Source organism: Cicer arietinum, chromosome 4 (genome assembly GCF_000331145.2).
Source record: "Cicer arietinum cultivar CDC Frontier isolate Library 1 chromosome 4, Cicar.CDCFrontier_v2.0, whole genome shotgun sequence".
Taxonomy (NCBI): domain Eukaryota; kingdom Viridiplantae; phylum Streptophyta; class Magnoliopsida; order Fabales; family Fabaceae; genus Cicer; species Cicer arietinum.
Window position 1 is genome coordinate 37333573 of NC_021163.2, and position 25929 is coordinate 37359501.

The 25929-nt window shown below is 35.0% G+C and overlaps 1 protein-coding gene and 1 long non-coding RNA gene across 3 annotated transcripts; both read left to right on the top strand.

Moving 5' to 3' along the window:
* The first annotated feature begins 1285 nt into the window (after positions 1–1285).
* Positions 1286–25713, top strand: LOC101504369 (serine/threonine-protein kinase CTR1-like). Of its 2 annotated transcripts, none has more exons than XM_073367185.1 (16): positions 1286–1617; positions 1726–1867; positions 2079–2182; positions 3925–4130; positions 4950–5045; positions 5249–5377; positions 5510–5550; positions 8600–8668; positions 8780–8880; positions 8982–9066; positions 9176–9274; positions 16355–16423; positions 16524–16655; positions 23646–23740; positions 24155–24318; positions 25501–25713. In XM_073367185.1, exons 1-15 carry the CDS (start codon positions 1376–1378, stop codon positions 24228–24230), a joined length of 1686 nt encoding a protein of 561 aa, XP_073223286.1. In that variant the 5' UTR covers positions 1286–1375; the 3' UTR covers positions 24231–24318; positions 25501–25713. The 2 variants fall into 2 exon arrangements, with proteins under 2 accessions (XP_073223286.1, XP_027189454.1); XM_027333653.2 differs by having other exon boundaries at positions 25508–25713.
* On the top strand, positions 5557–8209 carry LOC113786282 (uncharacterized). The gene is made up of 2 exons (XR_003472423.2): positions 5557–6559; positions 6645–8209. It is a non-coding gene; the product is annotated as an uncharacterized lncRNA (long non-coding RNA).
* Positions 25714–25929: the final 216 nt, after the last annotated feature.

Sequence of the window (25929 nt, forward strand, 5' to 3'; positions counted from 1 at the left end):
TAATAATAATAATTAATAATAATAATAATAATTAATAATAATAATAATTAATAATAATTATTATTAACAATAATAATAATTATCAATAATAATAATTATTAATAATAATAATAATAATAATAATAATTATTATTATTATTATTATTATTATTATTATTATTATGTGCTAGTTAGATTTGATTTAGCCTATGTCAGGTTCCACTTTTGGAGTATGCAAAATTGATTCTAATGTCTAGAATTGATTTTGATATATTTAGTTGTTTTAAAGTAGAATTGATTTTCTCTCTAGAATTGACTATGAGTCAAACCTAGAGTTTGTAGCTTTATGTCTCCAAAATTGATTTTTAGTCTTGGATTTATGACTCACCTCACGTTCACATGAACGCATTCAAACATAAATCATTTTACCTTCAATCCACTTTTGGTCAAAATCAATTCATTTGAAATCAATTTTTGCCAACGTAGAACTAGGGGGTGGAATAGGCCAAGCTGACCGACAAGGGCCAATGGCCTAGCCTACGTCATGTCCATGTCAAACTTTTTTTCTAAAGAGATAAGGTCAAAGCTTCTAAAAAAGTCTATTTAGTTAAAAATACCAGACTAAAGGCCACATAATAAGCCTTTTAGGCCGGCCTTTTAGTTATATATATTTAACTTTTAATAATTTACGCATATTAATCTTATTTAGTTTTTGACATATTTAAATGTATTATTATAAAATATAATTTAAGTAGGATGAATATAAAGTCATATTCTTCAAAATGTGATATGAAATATCAAAATAGAGCTTTATTTGATTGACATATTAACTCGTTAATCTATTTATAGATATGTTTGATTACTTATTCAAAAATGGTAAAATAAAATAGGCTTTTAAGTAAGCTAACAGGCCATACCAGACTTCTATCAAGGGCAGACTCATGCCATACCAGACTTCTATCAAGCTAGACTCAGGCCTAAAAGTAAACCTATGACAGGCCACATGCCAGGTTTAGGCCTTAAATTTTTTGACAGGTCAGGTTCAGGCTTAGCAAAGCCTAGCTCGACCCAGTCTATTCCCATCCCTACGTAGAACCAAACACTTAATTTTTCTATCATCTATCTTCAATTTCCCAATTTTTTGCTGTTGATGAGTAGTTTGGGTATTTACTTGACAATTGATTGCGTAAAGTAGCTTTGGAATCATCCATGTACCTTTTAATTAATTGAATGTTTAATCTACAGTGCTACCAATTGCGATATGCGCAACTTTTTTTCATTCGTCTTTCCTGAACTAGAATTATAAAAGGAATTTTTGTGGTTTCAAATTGAGCAGGTAAATGGTTGTTTGCAATACTCAGACAAAGTTGTAGATGGCTTTTACCTAATCCATGGGATGGATGCATATACATGGACTATAAGTACCGATATGCAGAATGTTGGTATGATTCCATCATTTGAATCACTCATGTGTGTTAAGCCATGTGATGACTCGTCAGTTGTAGTGGTTGCTATTGATACGTCTAGAGATCCTGGATTGAGAGAACTGCAAAATGGAGTATTAACTCTTTCAACTAACTGGGTTACTACCAAAGATGCAACTGATCAGCTTGCAAATCTTGTTTATAATAGGATGGGGTAACTTCACTGTTAACCTGTTTTCAATTTTTGTTTTTAAATTCAGTAGTCTTGGCTAGTAACAATTGTGTTGATATCTTCTTAACAAGCTCTTATTGTTTTCAATAGGGGGGGATCTTCTGACGAGGAACTTTTAGGTATACGCTGGAAGGAATGCACCCAAATTCTTAAAAGCTGTCTGCAATCTATCGTTCTTCCGATTGGAAGCTTACCTGTTGGCCTTTGTGTCCATCGAGCATTGCTGTTCAAAGTACTATTCATTATTTATTATTTGACTGATTTCTAGTCAGGACATTATTGAGATGATTGCCATTTGTCTTTTAGTTCCTTATTTTATTATCTTCATTTCATAATGATGGATACAACTTGGAGTTCTGAACTGTGAATGTTCTTTGTTTAGTCTACTACTGAAGTTTGTTTATATGTTGCTTGTGAATATCCTATAACAATTTGAATTGCAGGTGTTAGCGGACTTAATCAACCTGCCATGTCGAGTTGCTAAGGGTTGCAAGTACTGTAGAAAGGACACGTGCGCTTCTTGTATAGTGCAATTTGGTTCTGACAGGTTGGTTGTATTATTAATTATTAAAATTTTCACGGGAAATTCGAATGTGAATTATTTGCAAGATTGTTGGGGTGAAAAATGGTCAGATTGTGAAGATGGGTGTTTTAGAACATTTCTGTTAGATATTTGAATTTAAAAGTGATATTCCAGTATGGGTATATATGTTGAGCTTTATTTTTGTTTTCTTTTATTTAAATTGTGAATAAATTATTCTGATGGAGGGGAGGCATAAGTACCCCAAAATGAAGGGATACATTTTTCCCAGTTATTGGCAAGACTTACATGTTCAGGAAGAAAAATGGTTTACTGTACGAACCTTACAAATGAAACTTCTTTAAAACAGAGCCCTGTATGAGTATTTGAGTTGTTATCTCATGGGTTTTCTACTATATAAAATAACAACAACTTGTATTAGTGCCACAAGGGTCTTAATTAGTTAGTTAGAATAGTGCCACATCAGCTCTGGCAGCTGTAATTGCCTAAGAGCTTGGTAACTTGTGGTACAAGTTTTGTTAGTGCTAGGTGTATGATTAGCCTCAGCTGAGTGCAGAATAAGCAACCTATAAATTCTGTAATATGCTGTGAATCTCCCAACAGTAAAACAGATTCACAGGAATATATGAAATTCCAAATTTAATTTGTCATTTTCTCTCAATTAACATGGTATCATAGAGCCTTGTCCCATGGCCTCTGAAAATTCCAATCTACCTTCTCCTCCGCCTTCGCCGCCGACTTTTTATGTTGTTCTTGTGATTGTTCTCTGTCTTCTTCTTTTGAATCACCTCTGGGGAAATTTCAACTCAAAATATCTGAGAAGCTCGATGAGAAAAACTTCTTAGGTTGGCGTCAAAGGTTGAGCCAACAATCAATGCTCACAATCTTCAATCATTCATGTACTTTCCAGAAATTCCACCGCAGTATCTTTTGAGCTCGATCAAGCTTTAGATGTTAAAAATCCGGTTAATTATACTTGGCTTCAACAAAATCAGTGTTTACTTTCATGGCTACAGTCCACGCTCTCTAGTTTGATTATGATGTGTGTAGTATGTTGTGTCCCTGTGTTTGAAGCACGGGTACGGCAAAAATGGAGGAATACCCATAGTATGGAATACGGGTATGCTTACAGTACGCATGTACGTATCTTATTTTTTTTGGACTGGGTACTCATACTCGGTGCGTCTGGGTACTCCACAAATATAGTTCATGACAGAAAAGCTGCAGAAATGTTGTGATAAAAAAAGCATTGAGGAAGATAGCAGAAATGAAGAAGATGAAGTAGTGAAGATTTTCTCACTTGCGGCGGTGGTGGCTTGTAAAATTTCTAAACAGTAGGCAAAATAATATAGTACATTAATTCTTAGGGTTACTTAATAATGGGCTTGGCCCACAACTACTTAATAAACTGGGAATAAATCTCACTGAAGCTGCAGCTTGTGAATTGTCTTAATAATGGGTTTGGCCCAATATAAACTTAAATATATTAAATCTACAAAAGTAATGGAATCTGAAACCATGTTAGCTGATAGAAGGTGGTGTTTATGAATATTTATCAGGGATGGCAAGCTAATATTCACAGTTTATGTTAGTTTGACATGATATTTTGTCACTGGCTTCTTTCAAATATTTAGGAAAACTGGAGACAACTTTGACATCAATCTCTTATTATGTGTAATACGTCTGCAACATGGTTTTATTATCATAAAAAAAAAATTAAAGTAAGAATACTGTGTACACCTTTCCAGGGAGTATATGATTGATTTAGTAGGAAGGCCTGGGGAAACATGTCAACCTGATTCTTCAGTGAATTCTGCGTCTTCAGTTTTGATCCCTTCACCATTATGTCATCCAAGGTTCAAGCCAGTTGAAACAGCTGAATATACAAAGACATTAGCCCGACTGTATTTCTTGGACAGTCAAGCACTGCATCTTGTATTTGATACCACGTCAGGTTATTTTCTTTGCTTTTCTGGATGCTGTTTTTTAAATAAAATAATTATCATGTGCAATTAGAGTCTTGAGAAAAGCCAGGTAACCTTTCATTTGCCATCATACTGAAAATAACTATCTCTTTTTTCCTTTTCTCTTAGATTTCATCACCTGGGCTTTTATAATTATACCTCTGAATTTTCAAATATCAACTGCTGCATTTTTTTTTTAAAACTTGGGGAAGGGGGAAATTTTTATTAATCAAAGTAGCACTAATGGCCAATTTTACAATTGTGCCTGAGAGGATATGAACTCGGTACCTTGAGGTAACAAGGCTAACTCTTACCACTGAGCTATCACCTCAAGTATTAACTGCTGCATTTGGTTTTTATTGACAAGTTAAAAGTTACCATATGCAAATCACATGTTACATCATTTAGTTTATTATTTTGTTGCTTATTATAAAGTTAAAAGTTGTTGATATTTAAATTAAATAATATATTTTGTAAATATAGGAATAACATATTTCCTTATTCTCTTACATATTTCTAGAATATTCAACTTGGCATGACAGTTATCTATGCACAAGCTTAAAGGGTGTAGGAGAATCAAGAAATATTATTTGATTCCCTATGATTTTATTTTATTTTATTCTCTCTATTTTTAGTATATTTGATTCTATCATTATTAGTCCTAATTAATGGGACAACTACTATTGGAATTCATTTTCCTATATAAACAGTCCAAGACTATTGTAATAAGATAAAAGAGTATTATTCTATTACTTTCTACTGTCTCCATAGTGATACACCTCTAAAATTGCTGATTCTCATCATGACAGGAGATAGAGTTGAGTGTAGTGACAGAATGGATCTACAGCAAACTGAAATGTTTGGTGCAAGCTATGCTGGTCGGAACAACCAAATAGTTGCTTTGAGTAAGAAAGAATCATCCTTCCTATCAAAAATAAAAGGAGGAGTAGAAAGAATGAACAATCTCCTTCTCATTGAACAGATCATACCTTCTGATATTTATTATGCATAATCTGTTTTTTAATAAATAAGCTCAAATGCTCTGTATTCTTTGTTTTCTGTTATAATGGCACTGGATTATCCTAATTTGATATGTCATCTCATGTAGATCCTGGTACAGAGGAACACATGTCTTTCAATGAAGCAAACCAGTCAGAAGTGAATTATTCAAGTCGTGAGGAGGAGGATCTGGACATTCCATGGAGTGAACTTATTCTGAAGGAAAACATTGGGACAGGTACATTATTTGAAACCTTGTGCAAGATATATTGAGTAAAAAGTTTCCCAATTCTACCCTAGCAGTCTTTGTGTCTTGAGAGAAAATCTAATATGAAACAGTAAAATAAGAGCAACAATAACTGTTTTTCAGGGTCATTTGGAACAGTTCTTCGTGCGGACTGGCGTGGCTCTGTAAGCATCTATTTCTTCACGTCTCTCCTTAGTACTTATTCATGTGTCCTCGTTAAAAAGATACGAATATTCATGATGTTGCTGTCATTATTATTGTCAGAAAAATTGTAGAATGAGAATGATTAACCGAGTGTTGTTTAGTCTTCCTATCTCCATATTTATTTATACTGAAAATTAAAGCACAATAACCTCCTTTGTGCCCAAAAAAGAAAAGAAAATTAAAGCACAATATAGGAGGGATGATGAACCCAGCTTTATAAAATATATAGCAAACTAATTAATCTTTTGTGGACAATTGACCCCATTCCTCTATGACTTGATACACACCGTCCACATCAATTCAAATGTAACTTGTGCCATTGCCTGATATTCTTAGACTAGATCAAGTTACAACACTGCCTCTTCTCTGATAAATGGGGTTGTTTTCAAGAAGAACACCGTGGTTATAAGTGGATCCTAACAAAAGGGGATCAACGCAGTCAGCATAAGTGAAGCTCGTAATATTGGCATGTCCATGACCTTTACACCAAAGATAACAATGCAAACTAGGTAAATAACATCTTTGACTCTTTTAGTGGGGAGAGTATCCTAATAAAATACACCAGAGAGAATGAGTATCCAACTAAGAGACTTGAAAATGAACATTCTATATAAAGCATGTCCAATAAAAAAAATCTAAGAGGAAAAGCAAATAAGGATTAAGATGGAAAGAGTCAAAGTAAGGAATTGGACCATCTATAGCAAAAGAAGGTAGTTGATCGACTCAATAACATGCTGTAGAAACTGCATCAATTTGAAAAGGTTTAGAGACTTCCATTTGAAACAAAAGAGCCTGGGAAACTTAAAATAAGTGTCTGATTTTTCTTTGAGCCTCCATATTTTTGTTGAGAAGTGATGAAGATACATGGTGTTTAACGAATGGTGCTGAAACTTTTGCATGGATGTGTAAAGCCATGTAGCATGAGAGTAATCATCTACAAAGCATACAAGTGAACAACCAAAAAATGAGGTGCACCCATTTATTGACTCTAGGTGAATAAGTTTCTTGATGGTGTTTACTGCTTAGAAAACTAACAAACTCACTATTTAAACAGATAGGTTTCCAAAATAGGATACAACTTCTTCAAGGTCTTTAGGGGAGGATGTACAACACGACAATGTAGATGAACAACTTACTGCTGTGGCAGCTATTATTTCTGTAAAATATTTATGTTTAGAGACCATCTATAGCAAAAGAAGGTAGTTGATCGACTCAATAACATGCTGTAGAAACTGCATCAATTTGAAAAGGTTTAGAGACTTCCATTTGAAACAAAAGAGCCTGGGAAACTTAAAGTAAGTGTCTGATTTTTCTTTGAGCCTCCATATTTTTGTTGAGAAGTGATGAAGATACATGGTGTTTCACGAATGATGCTGAAACTTTTGCATGGATGTGTAAAGCCATGTAGCACGAGAGTAATCATCTACAGAGCATACAAGTGAACAACCAAAAAATGAGGTGCACCCATTTATTGACTCTAGGTGAATAAGTTTCTTGATGGTGTTTACTGCTTAGAAAACTAACAAACTCACTATTTAAATAAAATAGGATACAACTTCTTCAAGGTATTTAGGGGAGGATGTACAACACGACAATGTAGATGAACAACTTACTGCTGTGGCAGCTATTATTTGTGTAAAATATTTATGTGTTTCTTGTGTCTCAAATGAGATCACACACCTTCCTATTTATAATGATGCTGCAATAATTATATTCAATGTCTAGGAAATTGTATTAACTAGGACTACTAACAATTGGCCTAGGTTGTTGCACAATCAAGGAATAATTAAAACATATACTGAATTTTAACACTCCCTCTCAAGTTAAAGCGTACTATGCTTTAAGTTTGTTACATCAAAACATTTTATCCCAAAAAAAAAAAAAACTAAAGTTGACAACTGTTGGACTAGTTTGAGAAGAGAAGGGACCATTAATGATTCATGTTTGAAGAGTCACAACTGGATTGATCATTGGTGGGAATAAAACGCACCACTAATATGATTCATATGTGGGAATAGAGTCACCACCGAATTGATCATCGGTGGGAATTAAAGGCACCGCTAGTTTGATTCATATGTGGGAATAGAGTCACCACTAGATTGATCATTGGTGGGAATAAAATGATTGTTTGGGCAAATGGTCCCTTGTCCATGAAACTAAGTTATTACAACAACAAATACAATGCGGAAAAGGGGAGTTGAAATTTGAGAGGTTGCTGAAAAATCACCAAATCATGAAAAGACCTGCAGAAGGTGGCCGAAGATAGGTGCATGCGCTCTCACGCATAGAGAAGACATACATGCGTGGGACCCACACATAGGGAAGACGGACATGCGTGACAGTATGTGCAATGTCAGTTGGCGATGGGAAAAGCATCTTCGTGCTCGTCAGAGGATTGCGTGGCGGTGTTTGTTGGTTTTGGATGCACACTAGAAAATGGGCAGCTGGTGTTGGCACCACTGTAACAGAGTAAAAAAAAAAGGAACAAAACAGTGACAACTGGTGTAAAGCACAATTGTGTTTGAAAGAAAAAAAAAAGTCACTGGAAAAATACACAGTCAAGGCAGCGCTTTTGAGGAAGCTGTAGCGTTGTGGCTGGTTTCTTGAAAGGCTGCCGAAGTTGACGGCAACAGATGACTGACTGTATGAAGACAAAAAATTGAAAGATTGAAAAAAGGTGGTGCTGCTGGCGGCAGCAGTAGTGAAACATAGTGGCGGGTCACATAATCAGAACCTGCTCTAATACCATGTAAAATATGTGATTTATGTGTATCTAATGAGATCACACACCTTATTTATAATGATGCTGCAATAATTACATTCAATGCCTAGGAAATTGTATTGACTAGGACTACTAACAACTATCCTAGGTTGTTGCACAATCAAGGAATAATTAAATCATACACTGAATTTTAACAATTTCATTTTTAAATGTTTTCATGCTGTTCTTTCTGCATTGGTTGGGGTTATGGGTACAATCCGATTACCAAATACTGTGTTCCCATTCAGGATGTTGCTGTGAAGATACTTAAGGTGCAAGGTTTTGATTCTGAACGATTTGAAGAATTTCTGAATGAGGTATTTATTTTTGTTTTTATTGATGTTCATTTTTAGTGTTTTATATTACATTTTCACATATTCATTTTTGTCCTCGTTGATTTTACTTCAGTATCCCAGTTTATTTCATAGGTCACACTCATGAAGCGCCTTCGTCATCCAAACATTGTACTTCTAATGGGTGCCGTAATCCAACCGCCAAAATTATCAATTGTAACAGAATATTTATCAAGGTGCAATAATTTCCTGACACAATTTTCACATTTTGTGGTTGGCAGTGATTTTAGGCTAAAGGTTATAATATTTTTAAGCAAATAGTTTCCTTGAATTGCAGAGGCAGCTTGTATGAACTTCTGCAGATGCCAAGTATTGGATCTTCAATCAGCGAGAAGCGTCGTCTAAGTATGGCATGCGATGTGGTATGTATTTATTGACCACAACTGCTAGTCTTACAATTTCTGATTTTTTTGTCCTCAGACAGAAAATACTACTTTTACCAAGACTTTTTGAGATGTCATATGTGTCTAGGCAAGTGGAATGAATTATCTTCATCAAATGAAGCCTCCCATTGTTCATAGAGATTTGAAGTCTCCAAATCTTTTGGTTGATGATTCATACACTGTTAAGGTAACCGTTGTAAAATTTGAAGTCTTTGTACTTGATCGAGCAATTACATTCTTTATTTCTTGCTCCTCCATGGCCAAATTTCCACCTAGAAAACATACAATTACTTAATGTTTACTTTCTATGAATATTTAAGCCTACAAAATTAGCATTTGTGTTCACTTCCATGGATAGATTTTTTTCCTTCCCAGTAGTAATCTTCCTAACATGGTTTTAAGATATTGTGGAATGTGATCCAGGCTTGCAAGTGTGTTACCTTTGGGTGATGCATGAAATGAATTACAATGATGTTGCTCAATGATCAGTAGCCTTACACCCAAGCTTCCCAATCTTGTTGAACATAATTTTTTGTTGTTGCCCAAGGTATCCTCCAGCCGAACGCTAGAGACTATTCTTTTGAGGTACATAGACTCATTTGAGAGCCTGACATCTCCCAACAAATGCTATTCCATACACACTAGCCAAGAATCAAATCCATGACCACATGTTTAAGTCGCCGCCATAGCCGTCGTTGTGATGGTTGTCGGGACAGCCTCCGACACCTCTTCCATCGCCACCTCCTTGGCCGTCTCCTTGACCGCCATTTGATATGGGTTTGCCATTACCTGTAGGGCTGTTAGTTGTGGAGGAGTTGTCAATCGAGCCAGTGTGTGCCTGCCACAAACTGTTGGGACGCGTCAACTTGTATATAAACTTCTTATCCTGTACATCTTGTTTCCTCCTCTAATGGAATCGAATATGAGGAACATCTCTATATACACTCCTTCCTCTAAGTCTTCATGTAGGAAGGCTTTACAACTTCAATGTTGTGTAGTTCTTATTATAGTGGTCATTTTTGCAACTGGATCAAATATCTCATAACATTTTATTCTACAAGTTTTAATGTACCCTTTTGCAACTAACATTGCTTGTTGCTGATTCAATGTATCACTGGGTTCACAATTTCAAGGTATATAACTAAAATTTGGGCTTACCACAAACTTGGTGCATAAGGTGAGGACTTACAAAGCTTTATAAGCACTGTCATAGTCATATCTCTAGTTGAAGAAAGTAGTTGAATAATACTTACATATTTTATTACTATAGTCTTAGACTGTTTATATAGGAAAAGAAATTACAATAGTAATAATGACTAATAATGACAAAATCATAAAAGTAAAAATAGAGAATAAAATAAAATCATAAAGAATCAAATATGATTTTCCTTTATTCTTCTACTCTATGGAAAAGTATTACAAAAAATTCAGGAATCTATTGAAACAAGAATTATAAATAGTTGGTCGATCAATCGTCAATAGTTGGCATAATGGGTAAGAGCATAATGCATTAACCAGTTGGTGGGATTTGAATTTGGGTTATTTATAATGTTGCTGCAATAGTTACATTCAATGTCTAGAAAGTTGTATTGACTAGGACTACTAACAGTTAGCCTAGGATATTGTACAATCAAGCAATAATAAAAAGTTAAAAACATATGCTGAGTTTAAGTTTTAACACTATTATATAGCCCGAGCCCCGCAAAGCTGTAGACCACTTTACAATAGATCCCTAACTTAGAGCTCTAGATACTATGAAGAAAGTAATGGAATAATAATTTCATTTATTATTACTACCATTGTAGACTGTTTATATAAGAAAATAGATTACAATAGTAATAATGATATAATCATTAAAATTAAAAATAAAGAGCAGAAAATAAAATCATAGAGAATACAATTTGATTTCCCTTGATTCTTCAACACTAGTAATTGTGAGACTCTCAACACACCCCTCACTGTCAAAGTTGGTCATCTAAAGTGTGTACTAAAGCGGTTGGAATATCCATGTGCACCCACTAGACTTTTGATTCCTATTCTCTGATGAAATTCAAAAGTTAAAATTGTCATCATAATTGTGAGATTGCTTGATTCTGACTTTTGCTACACTAAGCAATCTTGATCATGCCCAAAAGCATGATTTGGTGAGGTTGTATGGGATGTCATGTTGAGGTGCAGAATTAGTGGAATGGAACTGTTGAGATTCCATATTGACTAGAAATATTGCTAAAACTAGTGTTTATAACTTTATAAGACTCGAACAATCTCTCACCTCTGGAGCTGGTTTTTGGGATTTAGTTAGACTTAAAGCCCAAATTTCAAGAGAAACAACCCCCCTATGCTGCCCAAAACACTCGTCTTTTATAGGTGGAAAACTCGAGAACTCACAAATTTGACAACCCCTTGGTGCCCTATTTTGTGTTCTGCTCTCAAATGCATTGCCCTTCAACTTGTTCCCTCTTGTTCTACCCAGTGGCTTTGAAAAGCTGACAAAACTGCACAAGTAGTAATGTTCATGGGCCTGGGCCATAGATGGGACATGGTAACACACATGACAATGAATTTCTCATTTACTCCCTCTGTCCCCGAACTTTGATTCTTTTACTGTTGAACACACATATTAAGAAATAATAAATTTAGGTAAGTGAAAAAAGTAAAAGACAAAATACTTTCATATTTTATTACTACAGCCCTAAACTGTTTATATAAGAAAAGAAATTACAATAGTAATACTGAGTAATAATGATAGAGTCATAAAATAAAAATAAACATAATAATATAAAATAAAAGAGAATAAAATCTGATTTTTCTTGATTCTTCAACACCCCCCTGAAGTTGGTGCATAGATATCTGTCATGCCCAACTTGGCTATAAGTCGCTCAAAATTGGATCTTGCCAAACTTTTTGTCAAGATATCAATAGTTTGCTGATTGGAAGTCACAAATGGCAGACATATAATTCCAGCATCAATTTTTTCTTTTATGAAATAGCGGTCAATCTCAATATGCTTGGTTCTATCATGTTGTACAGGGTTGTGAGCTATACTTATTGTTGCTTTGTTATCATAGAACAATTTTAAGGGTGAGTCAACTTTCATTTTCAGTTCGCCCAAGAGTTTACGAATCCATAAAAGTTCACAGATTCCTTGAGCCACTGCTCTGAATTCAGCTTTTGCACTGCTTCGAGCAACAACCCCTTGTTTCTTACTTCTCCAAGTAACTAAATTTCCCCAAACATAGGCACAATATCCAGTGGTGGATTTTCTATCAGTAATTGATCCTGTCCAATCAGCATCTGTAAATATAGAGACTTCTTTGTCATTAGTTTTCTTGAAGCACAAACCCTTTCCAGGATTGGATTTCAAGTACCTTAAGATTCGATAAACTGCCTCCAAGTGTTCTTCATAGGGAGAATGCATGAATTGGCTTACAACACTCACAAAGAAAGCGATGTCGGGTCTAGTGTGGGCTAGATAAAAAGTCCACCGACTAACCTCTAGTATCTTCCAATCTCAACAGGAACACTGCCTTTCTCCCAAAGTTTAGCATTTAATTCCATAGGAGTATCTGCTGGTCTACACCCACTCATCCCAGTTTCTTCCAAGAGATCTACGATGTATTTTCTTTGAGAAACAATTTTGAGCGAGCAACTTTCCTTACCAAGAAAATATTTAAGCGCGCCTAAATCTTTGATCTCAAATTCTTTTGTCAAATTTCTCTTCAATCTTTCCATCTCAACAATGTCATCTCCCGTGAGAATAATATCATCTACATATACAATTAGAATTGCAATTTTACCAACATTAGAGAACTTCATGAACAGAGTATGATCTGATTGTCCCTGCATATATCCTTGCCTTTTGACCGACCGAGTGAATTTTTCAAACCAAGCCCTTGGAGGTTGCTTGAGACCATAAAGGGATTTTTGTAGTTTGCACACATTTGAACCAAATTTATCTTCAAAGCCAGGTGGGCTATCCATGTATACTTCCTCCTCCAAATCACCATTCAGAAAAAGCATTCTTTACATCAAGTTGGTTAAGAGACCAATTTAAATTCACTGCCAAGGACAAGGGAACTCTAATAGTATTTAATTTGGCAACATAAGCAAAAGTCTCTGAGTAATCAATACCATATGTTTGAGTAAACCCTTTAGCAACCAAGCGTGCCTTGTATCTTTCAACTGTGTTATCAGAATAATATTTCACCGTAAATACCCATTTACAGCCAACAGTATTATTTCCTGTAGGTAACGTCATGACTCTCCAAGTTTGATTCTTCTCAAGAGCTCTCATCTCCTCAAGAACAGCTTCCTTTCACTTTGGAATTTTTAGAGCCTCTTGTATATTTTTTGAAATTTCTACATCAGACAACTTAGAGGTAAATGCAGCAAATGAAGAAGACAATTTTGAGTATGACACATAATTAGACAAATGATATTTAGTGCATGATCTAACAGGTTTTCTAATGTCTATATCAGGATACTCGACATGACTGTTAAGAATAGAAGAAGACTTACCAGTATCAAGATGATGTGTTGGATTATCTATTGGTTCAGAATCTTGGAAGGGTCGGAGAATGGGTCATTCATTTCTCTGTTTATGGTTTCTTCTTTCAAAGACATTTCCCTTCCAAGTAGGGTTAATTTTAGTAAACCTGCTTTGTGTCTCCTTATCTGAGTCATTATGTTGTGGCATTTCAGGTGGTCCTTCATTATTATTGAGATCAAGAATTTGATCATTGTGATTTTGATTTGAAATTGTCGCCCCCGAATCTGTCGAAACCTCATTCCTAAGTGGATTGAGTTCCAATATGGATTCTTGGGCATTTTCTTTTGGTGCATCAATATAAGTCTCAAAATTTTGTGACAACACTATATCATTATCCGATATAAGTGCACCATTTTAAAGAAATTTTTGACAACCTGTCCAACTTCCGATTTTTCTTTCAACAAATAAACCCAACAAATTCTAGTATGATCATCAATAAAAGTTATAAACCATTTTTTATTAGAAAATGTATTTATTCTATTAGGACCCCAAACATCACTATGAATAACTGCAAACGGTTTTGATTGTTTATATGGTTGTATAGAAAAAGAAGAACGATGATGTTTAGCAAATTCACAAGTTTCACAATGAAATAAAGACGGATCCTTCTTAGAAAATAATTTAGGAAACAAATGTTTCAAATACGGAAAACTAGGATGTCCTAACTGTAAACGCCATAACATAATATCATCATTATTAGAAGAAACAAAAATAGATTCAAAGCAGGTACTTGTTTTTGGTTGGTCTTTAAAGTCGAGTCCATTGTCAAGATAATAGAGTTCTCCACTCTCCTTAGCATTGCCAATCATCTTCCTCGTGTTCAAATCCTTAAAAGTGCAATGAGAATGAAAGAAGTTAGCTTGACAATTTATATCCTTTGTTAATTTAGTAATGGATAACAGATTACATGATAAATTAGGAACATGTAAGACATCTTTTAAGGTTAACTTAGGTGACAAAATAACATAGCCTTTCCCTGCAATGGCTGAAAGAGAGCCATCTGCAATTTTATTTTTGTGGTTACCTGCACAAAGACTATAAGAAGAAAACAGACTCAACTCCCCAGTCATATGATCAGTAGCACTAGAATCAATAATCCAAGTATGGCTGGGAGTGACACTAAGTAGAGCAATATTTGGAAAATTACCTCTTTGAGCTATAGAGCAAGAAGAAGTTTGAGACTCAAGAAGTTTGTACAATTGATCTAATTGTTCCTTGGTGAAAGGAGACAAGCTTGAAGGAGACTGCTTCTCTTGATCAAATGACCAGCTTGGAGCGCATGACCTTCGTTTCTTTCTCGCCTCTTCTCTTCTAACTTCTGAGAACGCTTCCCGAAGTGATGGCAATGGGATCTTTTCCAATATTCTGTCTCAGACTTCATCAAGCCACTTATTAAGCCCACCCAAGAACATGAATACACGGTCGTTCTCCTGTCTCTTAAGAAACAAAAGACTATCCTCACAACACTTCCAATGATCATCATAACAGAGATCCAATTCTTGCCATAGTGTCATCAACTCATTATAATAGGTAGTGACATCTCTATCTCCTTATTTGGCATGGCACAATCGTGATTTGAGATCGAAAATTTGAGAAGAATTCTGAATATCAAAATATGTTTCTTTGACAGCCTCCCAAACTTCCTTCGCAGTAGGCAAAAACATAAAAGGTTTTCTAATCGTTGATTCCATATTACTAAGTAGCCAATCAATAATAACAAAGTTATCAGATTTCCAAAATCTGTAATTCGGATCAGTTGTGGCAGGCATTTGCACCTCTCCTGTTAGGAAACCATATTTTCCCTTACCGTCTAGTATCAATCTTGCGATTTGGGACCATTCGACATAATTTTTTCCATTTAGTTTCTGGATTTCAACCTTGAGGGCATTAAAAGTTCCCTCATGGCCAAAAACGTTGGAAAAACCATTGTTAGATAAACCATTACGGTCGCCTGGGCCGTTGCCACTGTCGCCTGGGCCGTTGCCACTGTCGCCTGGGCCGCTGCCTAAACCAATACTGTCGGCGTTGTTGACTACTTCAGATATTTTATCCAAACCATCGTCGTTGTCGCCACTACCCATAAGGGCTACCTTCCATGGGGTATTGTGTGCCATTAGCTTTAGCTCAGTTGGTTGGAGCGCCAAACCCTAATGGGTTGTGGAAAGGTTTAAAGAACCTCTAATGGGTTGTAGAAAGGTTTACAGAACCCTCTAATGGGTTGTGGAAAGGTTTACAGAACCCTAACCACAACTCTTGATACCATGAAAAAAGTAAAAGACAAAATACTTTCATATTTTATTACTACAGCCCTAAGCTGTTTATATAGGAAAATAAATTACAATAGTAATACTGAGTAATAATGACAGAGTCATAAAATAAAAATAAACATAATAATATAAAATAAAAGAGAATAAAATCTGATTTCTCTTGATTCTTCAACAGTAAGTTTAGTTTTTTTTTATCCTTCATTCATTAAGGAAAATAAAAGTCATTTTATGCATATGTTTGTGTTTTTAAGGGTACAATCAGAAAAACATCATTAATTGTATCTTGGTTTTCTAAAACTAGTGTATCAGAGAAAGATAAAAACCTTGAACTGATACAAATAAGAACACTTTTGCCTACGATAGATATTCTTTGTACAATCTCCTCACATAGTTTTATGGATATACAGATTATGGTGAATCGACGTTCATTTTGTTTATAATATTTACTCAGGTATGTGACTTTGGCCTCTCACGTTCAAAAGCAAATACATTTCTTTCATCTAAAACAGCTGCTGGAACTGTAAGTTTTAATCCTCAACTGAAAGCCAATCATGTTTTTTGATTTTGTTAACTCGTTTTATGTAAAATAACTCTTTGATGGTTTTTACATTCTAAACCAGCCTGAATGGATGGCACCAGAAGTTATCAAAGGTGAACTATCGAATGAAAAATGTGATGTATTCAGCTTTGGTGTAATCTTGTGGGAACTGGTGACCCTTCAACAACCATGGAGGCAATTAAATCCTTCACAGGTTATTTGCTTTTTCATGATGTTTTGGATTGTAAGCTAATCTGTATCTAGAATACAATGCAGAAGAAAATCGTGCCTAATCTCTCCCTCCCCCTCTCTCTCTATAAATATGTGTGTGTCTGTACACTAAAGAATAAATTAACATTTTTGTAGTTGATTAATCTTTCACAACATATTTATTGTATAGAGGGGGGATGGGGGTTGGGGATGTGTTAGGCAACTATGGAAGAACAATAGGAAAAGGGAGTTTATTTGTCTGAGAGTTTTATTGATTGAAAAAGGTAGGTATAAGATACACAAGAAAGACTACTCTCTTTTACTGGAAATTTTCCTGTTCTAAGGATTAAAAATCAAAAGCCCCTTAATGCTGATTCCGTTCCCTTGACAAACTAAACAAACCAACAACCCTAACTTCTAACTAACTAAAACAGAAAATAAACACAAATAAAATACACTAAGAGTAACAAAAATGTTGATAAAATATATTATGATATTTGTATTTATTGTATAGGCATATCACATCATGTAAATAGGGATAGTATCTTCTATATTTATTTTTGTATTTATTTATTTTTTTAAGCCAAAAAGAGAAAGAGTGCAAGCATCATTTGGTAAATTTTGCATCTCAACTATGTTGACACCCCAAATCAATCACCTATCATTTGCAGCATCTTAAAAAGTATATTACAATGAAAAGAGGGAAAATAAAGCTTGGGAGGACTAGACCAATACCCAAGGTAACAACAGTGCGCGAGAACAACAACTGCCTTGTTAAAAAGCTTACCAGGAAAACCCAAGGGGATAAAACCTTGGTGAAGAAAAAAAGAGTGCAGTGCGAAGAAACAAAAGCTAGATCTATTAGGAAGTTAGCAAAATGAAAAACAAACAAACTTAGGAAAAAAGTACATCAGAAAAATCTAAAATCAGGAAATTGATTTTTATTTCTAAAACACCCCTCTTGAATGAAAGAAGGGGCAGAATTCCACCAAATGAAAGTTTGGGTAGAAATACCAAAGTTTGCTAGTCTGTCAGCACAAACGTTTCCTTCTCTATCATTGTAATAGCAATAGAAGCTCATACGAGAAGTCAAGTTAAGACAATTGCGCCATCTATTTTTAAGCTTCCAGGGAACAATGTTTATATTCTTGAAAGCTGCCACAACCAAGCTAGAGTCACACTCCAGCCAAATATTATTCCAACCTTTATCAGAAGCAATCTCAATCGCATAAATGGCTGCCATAAGCTCAAAATAAAAAGCGTTGTGATTACCCAACTGAGCCGCAAAGCAGCCTAAAATAGAAGCATTATAGTTGCAAATAATACCACCACAAGCAGTAGACCCGGGCAACCTCTAGCAGCACCATCGGTGTTACATTTGATAACATTATAAGCAAGAGATTTCCAAATAACCTGTCTAATTTTAGGGGCAGAAGGAAGGTGACCTTTGATGGAGAAAGTTTGAAGCACGTGAGAATCGGTCTGAAAATGACATTTACCTGGAGCTCAAGTTGTCTGAGAGAGAAACATTGGAACTAATCAAGGAAGTAGCCTGCTGAAAAGAAAAGATTTTGTTGTTGAAGGCTTGGTTTCTGCTAAACCATATGCCCATGAAACATTAATGATAGCAAATGTAATGGTATCGCGCACCTGAGCACACCAACTATGATTACAAACCTGCAAAACAAACAAAATATTGGAGTAGTTGATGTTAGTTTTAAGAATACCTTGAAGCTAAAGCCAAATGTTTTTCGCATAGGGGCTGTTAAAATTCAGTGTATGTTTTAATTATTCCTTGATTGTGCAACATCCTAGGCTAATTGATAGTAGTCCTAGTCAATACAATTTCCTAAGCATTGAATGTAATTATTGCAGCATCATTATAAATATGAAGGTGTGTGATCTCATTAGAGATACAAGAAACACATAAATCACATATTTTACATGGTATCAGAGAAGGTTATGATTCTGTGACCTGTCTTTATGCTTCACTACCGCTGTCGGCGGCGGCAAATGCCGCTGGCAGCACCACCTTTTCCAGTCTTTCTATTTTTTAGCTTTATATAGTCATCTGTCACCATCAACTCCGGTTGCATTTCTAGCAACCAGCCACGACGCTACAGTTTGCCTCAAAAGTACAACCTTCGCTGTGTGTTTTTCAGTGACTTTTTTTTTCCTTTCAAACACAGCTGTGCTTTACACTAGCTGTCACTGTTTTGTTCTTTTTTTTTTTTACTTTGTTACAGCTGTGCCAACACCGGTTGCCCCTTTTCTAGTGCGCATCCAAAACCAACAAACACCGTCGCGCAATCCTTTGGCGAGCATGACGGTGCTTCTCTCGTCGCCAACCAACATTGCGCACGCCGTCACACGCGTCTATCTTCTCTATGTATGGGTCCCACGCGCCTCCACCAAATCTGTGCATGAGAATACATACACCTGTCTCCGGCCCCCTTCTGCAGGTCTTTTTATGATGTGATTTTTCAGCAACCTCTCATTTTTCAACTCTTCGTTCCGTATTGTATCTGCTGTTGTGAGAACTTAGTTTCAAGGACAAGGTACCATTTGCTCAGACAATCATTTTATTCCCATCGACGATGAACCTGGTGGTGACTCTAATTCCACATATGAATCGTATTAGTGGCACCTTTTTATTCCCACTGACGATCAATCCAATGGTGACTGTATTCCCACATATGAATCATATTAGTGGCGCATTTTATTCTCACCGATGATCAATTCAATGGTGAATCTTTCACACATGATCATTAATGGTGTCTTCTCTTTTCAAACTAGTCCAACAATAGTCAAACTTAGTTTCATTTTTTTTGTGATAAAATGTTTTGATGTAACAAGCTTAAAGCATAGTAAGCTTTAGCTTGAGGAGGAGTGTTAAAATTCAGTGTATGTTTTAATTATTCCTTGATTGTGCAACATCCTAGGCTAATTGATAGTAGTACTAGTCAATACAATTTCCTAGACTTTGAATGTAATTATTGCAGCATCATTATAAATATGAAGGTGTGTGATCTCATTAGAGACACAAGAAACATATAAATCACATATTTTACAGGGGCATTGGAAGAAAAGATGTTGAGTGTCATTTGTAGCTTGACCGCAAAGAGAACAGACCAAGATCACCATACATCTGCGCTTCCAAAGATTATCATCTTTAGGCATCTTGTTGTGGAAAATCCTCCAAAACAATAAATATTTAGAAGGAGGAATACAACTATTCCAAATAAGCTTAGCCCATGGCGTGGAAACTCCATGAGGATTGGCAAAAAGATAGGCGTCCTTGAACGTCACTTGCAGAATGCGCACAAACCAGATGATCCTCCGCTTCAAACCGAGGAATAGAAATGAGAGTAATCTCAGAAATAAGAGTGGGGAAGCTAGAGGTCAAGAAGTCAGGATTCACCCACATCCTATTCACTAAAAAGTCCTTGACTTTGGCTTGGAGCAAGTGATGAGTAGTGGCAGGAATCAAGCAGATCAGTATCAGGTTTAGAAAGCCCCGTATCAGTCCAAAAGTTAATCTTGGAGCCATCCCCAAGTTGCCAGGAAGCATTCTCCTCAATAATGTGCAAACTGGTGCAAATCCCAGTCCAAATAGAAGAAGTGGTGTGATACTTAATCTTGTAGGAGTTCCTGAAGGATCTATGCTTAAGTAACAAAGTCCATTGCGCCCCTAAGTTAACAAAGTCCCAGGTAAGCTTTATCAAACCAACTTTGCTGATTGCCTTTATGGACCTTAATCCAAGGCCGCCTTCTATAACAGGCTTGCAAATATGTTTCCAGGCAACCGTGACCACTTTCCGAGTAAAGGTATTACCAGACCAGATAAAATTCCGAATCCAAGTATCTAAGGAATTAAGAATGCTAGCGGGCCAATTGTAAATGCAGAAACTATGTAAGAGCATACCATGAATAACCGTATTAGCCAGTTGAACTCTGCCCATGATCAAAAGCATGGACCTTTTCCAAGAGGAAAACTTGTTTTTGATGCGATCAACAATGGGTGTTAAATGGTTAGCTTTTGGTTTCCCTCTAAAAATTGGAACCTCTCTAAAGAAAAGGAGTTCTACCTCTAGAGAAATCCAAAGTAGACACAATACTAGAGGATCTAGTGCAAGAGGCGGCACCCAAAAAAAATTTAGATTTCTGTTTACTAATTACTTGACCAAAATCTTGCTCAGAATCATGAAACAAATCTAAAAGAGTTTAAATTTTTCTTACTAGCTTTGTAGAAGATCATCATATCATCAATATAGAGCACATGACTAGACATAGCAAGACCTTGAGTAGGGATGACAACATAATCCACATCCACGGTTACCTATCCAAACCCGTCTTGATTTAGGCGGAAAAAATCCGCTTTGATTGGAAGTGGGTGCAGGATTTCTCCGAAATTAAAATTCAGGACGGAGACAGATATAGGGGTGTTGATATCCACCCGCCCCGTGAGTACTATTGTTGTAATTTTTAAATTTTATATATATGTACATATTGAGTATACTTAATATCTTTTTAAATATAAAAAATTATAATCTCATCTCTATAAAAGATATTTTTATTTTATTTTATTATTTTTTAATAATAATTATTTTATTATATTAATTATAAGATATAATTTTTAAATTTATAATTTTATATATATGAATGTGTGTGGGTGTGGACGGGGATGGACCTAAATTTTATACCCGCTAAAAAATGGGGGTGAGGGTGGGGGAGGCAAAATCTGCCCCCGCCTTGCCTAGCCTTGATGCCTTAACATCAACTGTAATTTGCCATCAAAACCAACTTTTTATATGCCTCTGATTAAAACATCCTCAGCCAGACAAAAGAGAAGTGGAGATAACAGATCCCTTTGCCTGACTCCCCTTTTACAGTTAAAAAGTTCCACTGCTTTACCATTAATAGAAATAGCTAACTTAATTGAGTGAAGAATAGTACTGATCCACCCACAAAAAGTTTCATTAAAACCAAAGGTGCGCATAACATTTATCAGAAAGTTCCAACAATAGTATCTATTGAAGTTGTGGGATTTTAGAGAAAATAAGGAGATAAAATAATAAAGATTCGAATATTATTGATAATAGCTAAATGTTGACTTGATTACAAAAGACTCAATACTAATCCCTATTTATAGAGAATCATAAACTCAATCCTAAATTATGAACAAATCATAATAATAATGAGATATTCTAAGATATCTCAGTGATTATAAACTGATTCTAGAAAAGAACTCAAGATACTCTAATATAATATAAAATGTATTATAAGATATTTTCTAATATTCTAACGGTATCAAATCCGTCAGGGCCTGGAGCGCTATTACCATTCACATTTGTTGAATGAGAAGAAAATGTTGAGAGACGTGTTGAATAACCCGTATTTCAATTACACATTGGAAGTTCTTTATATAGACGTTATGTGATAAATACACATAATGACAGGAATACTTACGGATGATTGGAATACTTACAAACATCATATTTATTTACATACTAATGTTTTATTTTCAACAATATCAAACACATCATTTTTCACTTCATCTATAGTAGGCTAGGCTGTAAGCATACTATTATCCTGATTTGAAACAATATAGAAGGAATGACATAAGTAACCAAATTATTATCATAAAAAGTGTTATTAGTAGCAAACAAAGTCTGGTAAAAATCAGAAACATGATGCTCAATATCCGCATAATTGGTGAGAAGATTTTCACCATGCCTTGTTGTATTGGTAGAGAAGAATAGAAAAGTCAATATAAAGTGGTAGTGGTTTTGCTGCACACAATTGAGTATTTAGAGATACAATAGTAGTTTGTCTCTCCGTTAATGATTTTTCGAAAGGAAAATTTTAAAAACAAAATAAAAGCAATACAATATCACATGTTCATATCATCCAGAGACCATTCGAGATTTGTAGGGTATGATAGTTCTTTTTATCAATAGTGGACGATGGTTGGAAATCCAAAATTTTAAAAATTATAATAGAAGTGTTTAAAGGTAAACAACAGGTAATCGAGAAAGAAGTTGAAAAATTGGATGATGTGGTCCAACAAATGAGTGTGTCAAAAGGTTTGTCCTTAGCATTTCCCATTCATGAAATCTAGTAGGAGAGAGGGCCCTTGTGAGACACATTGGCCTTGAGCTGCTGGTACATTTAAAACACGATGTTTTTTACTAAGTATATTTTCCTTGACAAAAAACAAATCTAGTTCCATGTGTTTGGTTCTGCATGGAGCACAGGATTGTCATCTAGAGAAACTGTACTTTGATTATCACAATACACAGTAGGAAATCTCAGTAGTGGTACGAGCAAGAGAGGTCCTATATTCAGCCATCACAGACTAGTTCTTGGATTGCCAAGGACAAAAGGAAAACACAAGCACCTGAAGTTGATGAGCGAAGGTCATCATTCATCATGGGCCCACTCTGCATCACAGTAAGCATGAAAGGTTAAAGGCTGAGTGCAACGTGAGAGTCCCTTTGGGTTAGCAGCATAGGATACATTTGATTTGACAGCTGGTGAGTGTAATTCGAGTGGTTGGGACATGATTTGGCACACTCTGTTGACATAGTAGCTGGTCTCAATTCTCACATAACACGATGTAATGTACCAACAACTGATCTATAGACAGATGGATCGATTATATAATCAGCCCCTTCTTTTGATAGTTGGACGCTTGGAGCCCCTTCAACTATATAAGCATCTTTTTTCCACTGATTTTTCTCTGTCTGTAGCTTCTGAGCAGGATTCCTACTCCTCTGTTCTGTTTATAATACTTTCCTTTCATCTTAATTAGAAAAGTTTAAATCTAAACTAAATATTTTTACTGATCTGTAAATTGTAATTCACCCAAATTAAAATTTGACGGCCAAGGCTGTTTGAGCTTTGTCCTCACTTACCTGTCTGTGCATACTTTATTACTTTTATTGTGCACCAAGTGGCTTTTGATTTGACAATCAGAATACTATTATTGAAGGTTGTTGCAGCTGTTGGTTTTATGGACAAAAGGCTTGAAATTCCAAGGCACGTGAATCCTCAAGTGGCTGCCTTGATTGAGCTCTGCTGGTCTACGTAAGTAAATTAAATAACATTTTAATTCTTTTCATTTTTGGTAGATGAAGTTTTAAGCTTAGGGGTGGTTGTCTCATCCTACATTCAGGGTAATGCCCTGGGCTCACTAGTCGATGAGTTAGGATCCTCTCTATACCCGTTATGGCAACGAGTTATAATTCTTGTTTCAATAGATTGCTGAATTTTTTTAATACCTTGCCATATGGTTGAATCTGAAATAATAGTTTCTTACTTAAGAAGAATCAAGGTAAATTAGATTTAATTCTCCATGATTTTATTTTTATTTTTATGATTCTATCATTAATAGTCATTATTACTATTGTAATTTATTTTCCTATATAAAATATAAACAATCTAAGATTGTAGTAATAAAATATGAAAGTATTATTTGATTACTTTCTTCACTTACTGCAGGGAACCAAGGAGGCGGCCTTCTTTCTCCTATATTATGAAATGTTTGCAGCAAATAATTGCCGATGCTGAAGTGTGAACAAGTCCATGCAGAGGAACATTTACTACTATACAGATGATAAATAGTATTATTCTACAATATTATACATGGATTGCAGTTTATTCAGGTGCGTCTCGATTTGAATTTATTTAAGTGCAGCATTTGGTTCAATGTAGCACTCATGTAATATGTATTCTAAATATTTTATAAACATAGTTTGCAATAGATCTGCAAATAAATTGAGCCATTCATGATTCTTGACATAAATCTTTTAAAATCTAGTCTGGACTTGGCTTATTTATTAATGGGGAAAATAGAGTATGTTTGCCATCTTATATATAACTTCATTAATTCCCAGCACTAGAACCTTTTGGGTCTAACATATTAGCTTGATTAGACATTTGGGAAATTCACCCAACGTAAGTTGACAGAGCTAGAAAGAATAGTATATATGATCTTCAACCAGGAAGAAATTGGTTAAAAAAAATCAAATTAGTGGTTCACCTTCATTGACTAACCTGTCAATAGTCACGTTGGATCTAACATATTGTCTTGACCAATGTAAGCTTCAAAATAGCAAAGATGATTGGATCCTCTATGTTTTCATGCACTGTCTAATAGTATTAGGACGATAGTAGTTACACTGAAGCTAACGAAATAGTTCAAAGCTAGGAAATATATATTGTCCGTGGAAATCAATCAATAATTTACAACTCAGGTTTTTACTAGTCTTTATCAAGACATCTTTGCAAGAACTTTATGTTATGTATAATGTATGTTAAGCACAAACAATACTTACCAATCTATGATTTCAAATCTCAAAGACGACATGTGAAAACTTAAATGCATTCAAAGCTACTGCAATACCCTTTTGCAAAAATCTTATATATGCAGAGTTTAAACCCTTGCTAACTACATTAGTCAGTAAATAGATAATTGTAAATTGAGATAAGGGATAAGAGGAGCACACACGGGATGTATATTGGTTCACCCCTAAACCACTTGGGGCTATGTGCAATCCTTGGCTTTCAACCAAGATACATTTTGAATACTATTTTTTCCTACCCTATCTTGCAATTAAATACAAGTTTTCTTTGTATTCAACTTTCCTTCCATGCAATAGATGACCTTCCTAGTTGTCAAAAACGGAAATCTTGCAATTAATTACCCCAACTAACAAATAAAATCCCTATTTGCTATACTAAAGTTCTACTAAAATTCCACCCCCACTTTGCATCATGTTTTTGGTTACAATGTATACCTGAAATTAAGCATTAAGCTTTATATATAGCTGATTGTTTGTGTTTAGTTGACAGGGATCTTGCTGAAGATCTTAATTATGCTGCTGATTGATAGAAGAGCAACCTACCTTTTAATGTTATATATGATATATACTTATCATCATTACCCACAATGTCATTTCTATACTAATATTTGCTTTTGGCTGTATATATGATGATCAAATTCACTTTGGGGTTCTGGTTTATATTTATAATAATTCTTTTGATTGTTCTTTTGAAAATGCTATTTTTCTCAACATTTTGAAAATTCAGCAAAAAGTGTATTCAATAATTTTGAAAGTTAATCATAAAATATAAAAAACAAATTTTAGTTAACACAAAATTAAAATGACATAGTAAATTGATAACATATACCTCTATTCCATTTATTCTATTTTAAGTATTCTTTATTTTTGTACATAAACTTGAATAAACCAACAATTTTTGTTTTTGTTGAG

Bases quoted from the DNA above. Each gene is read 5' to 3' on its own strand.
- LOC101504369 (XM_073367185.1), top strand. From the start codon at position 1,376: ATGGATGCATATACATGGACTATAAGTACCGATATGCAGAATGTTGGT. The intron at 8,881-8,981 runs GTGCAATAATTT...CTTGAATTGCAG, and splicing joins GTAACAGAATATTTATCAAG to AGGCAGCTTGTATGAACTTC. The intron at 23,741-24,154 runs GTAAGTAAATTA...CACTTACTGCAG, and splicing joins ATTGAGCTCTGCTGGTCTAC to GGAACCAAGGAGGCGGCCTT.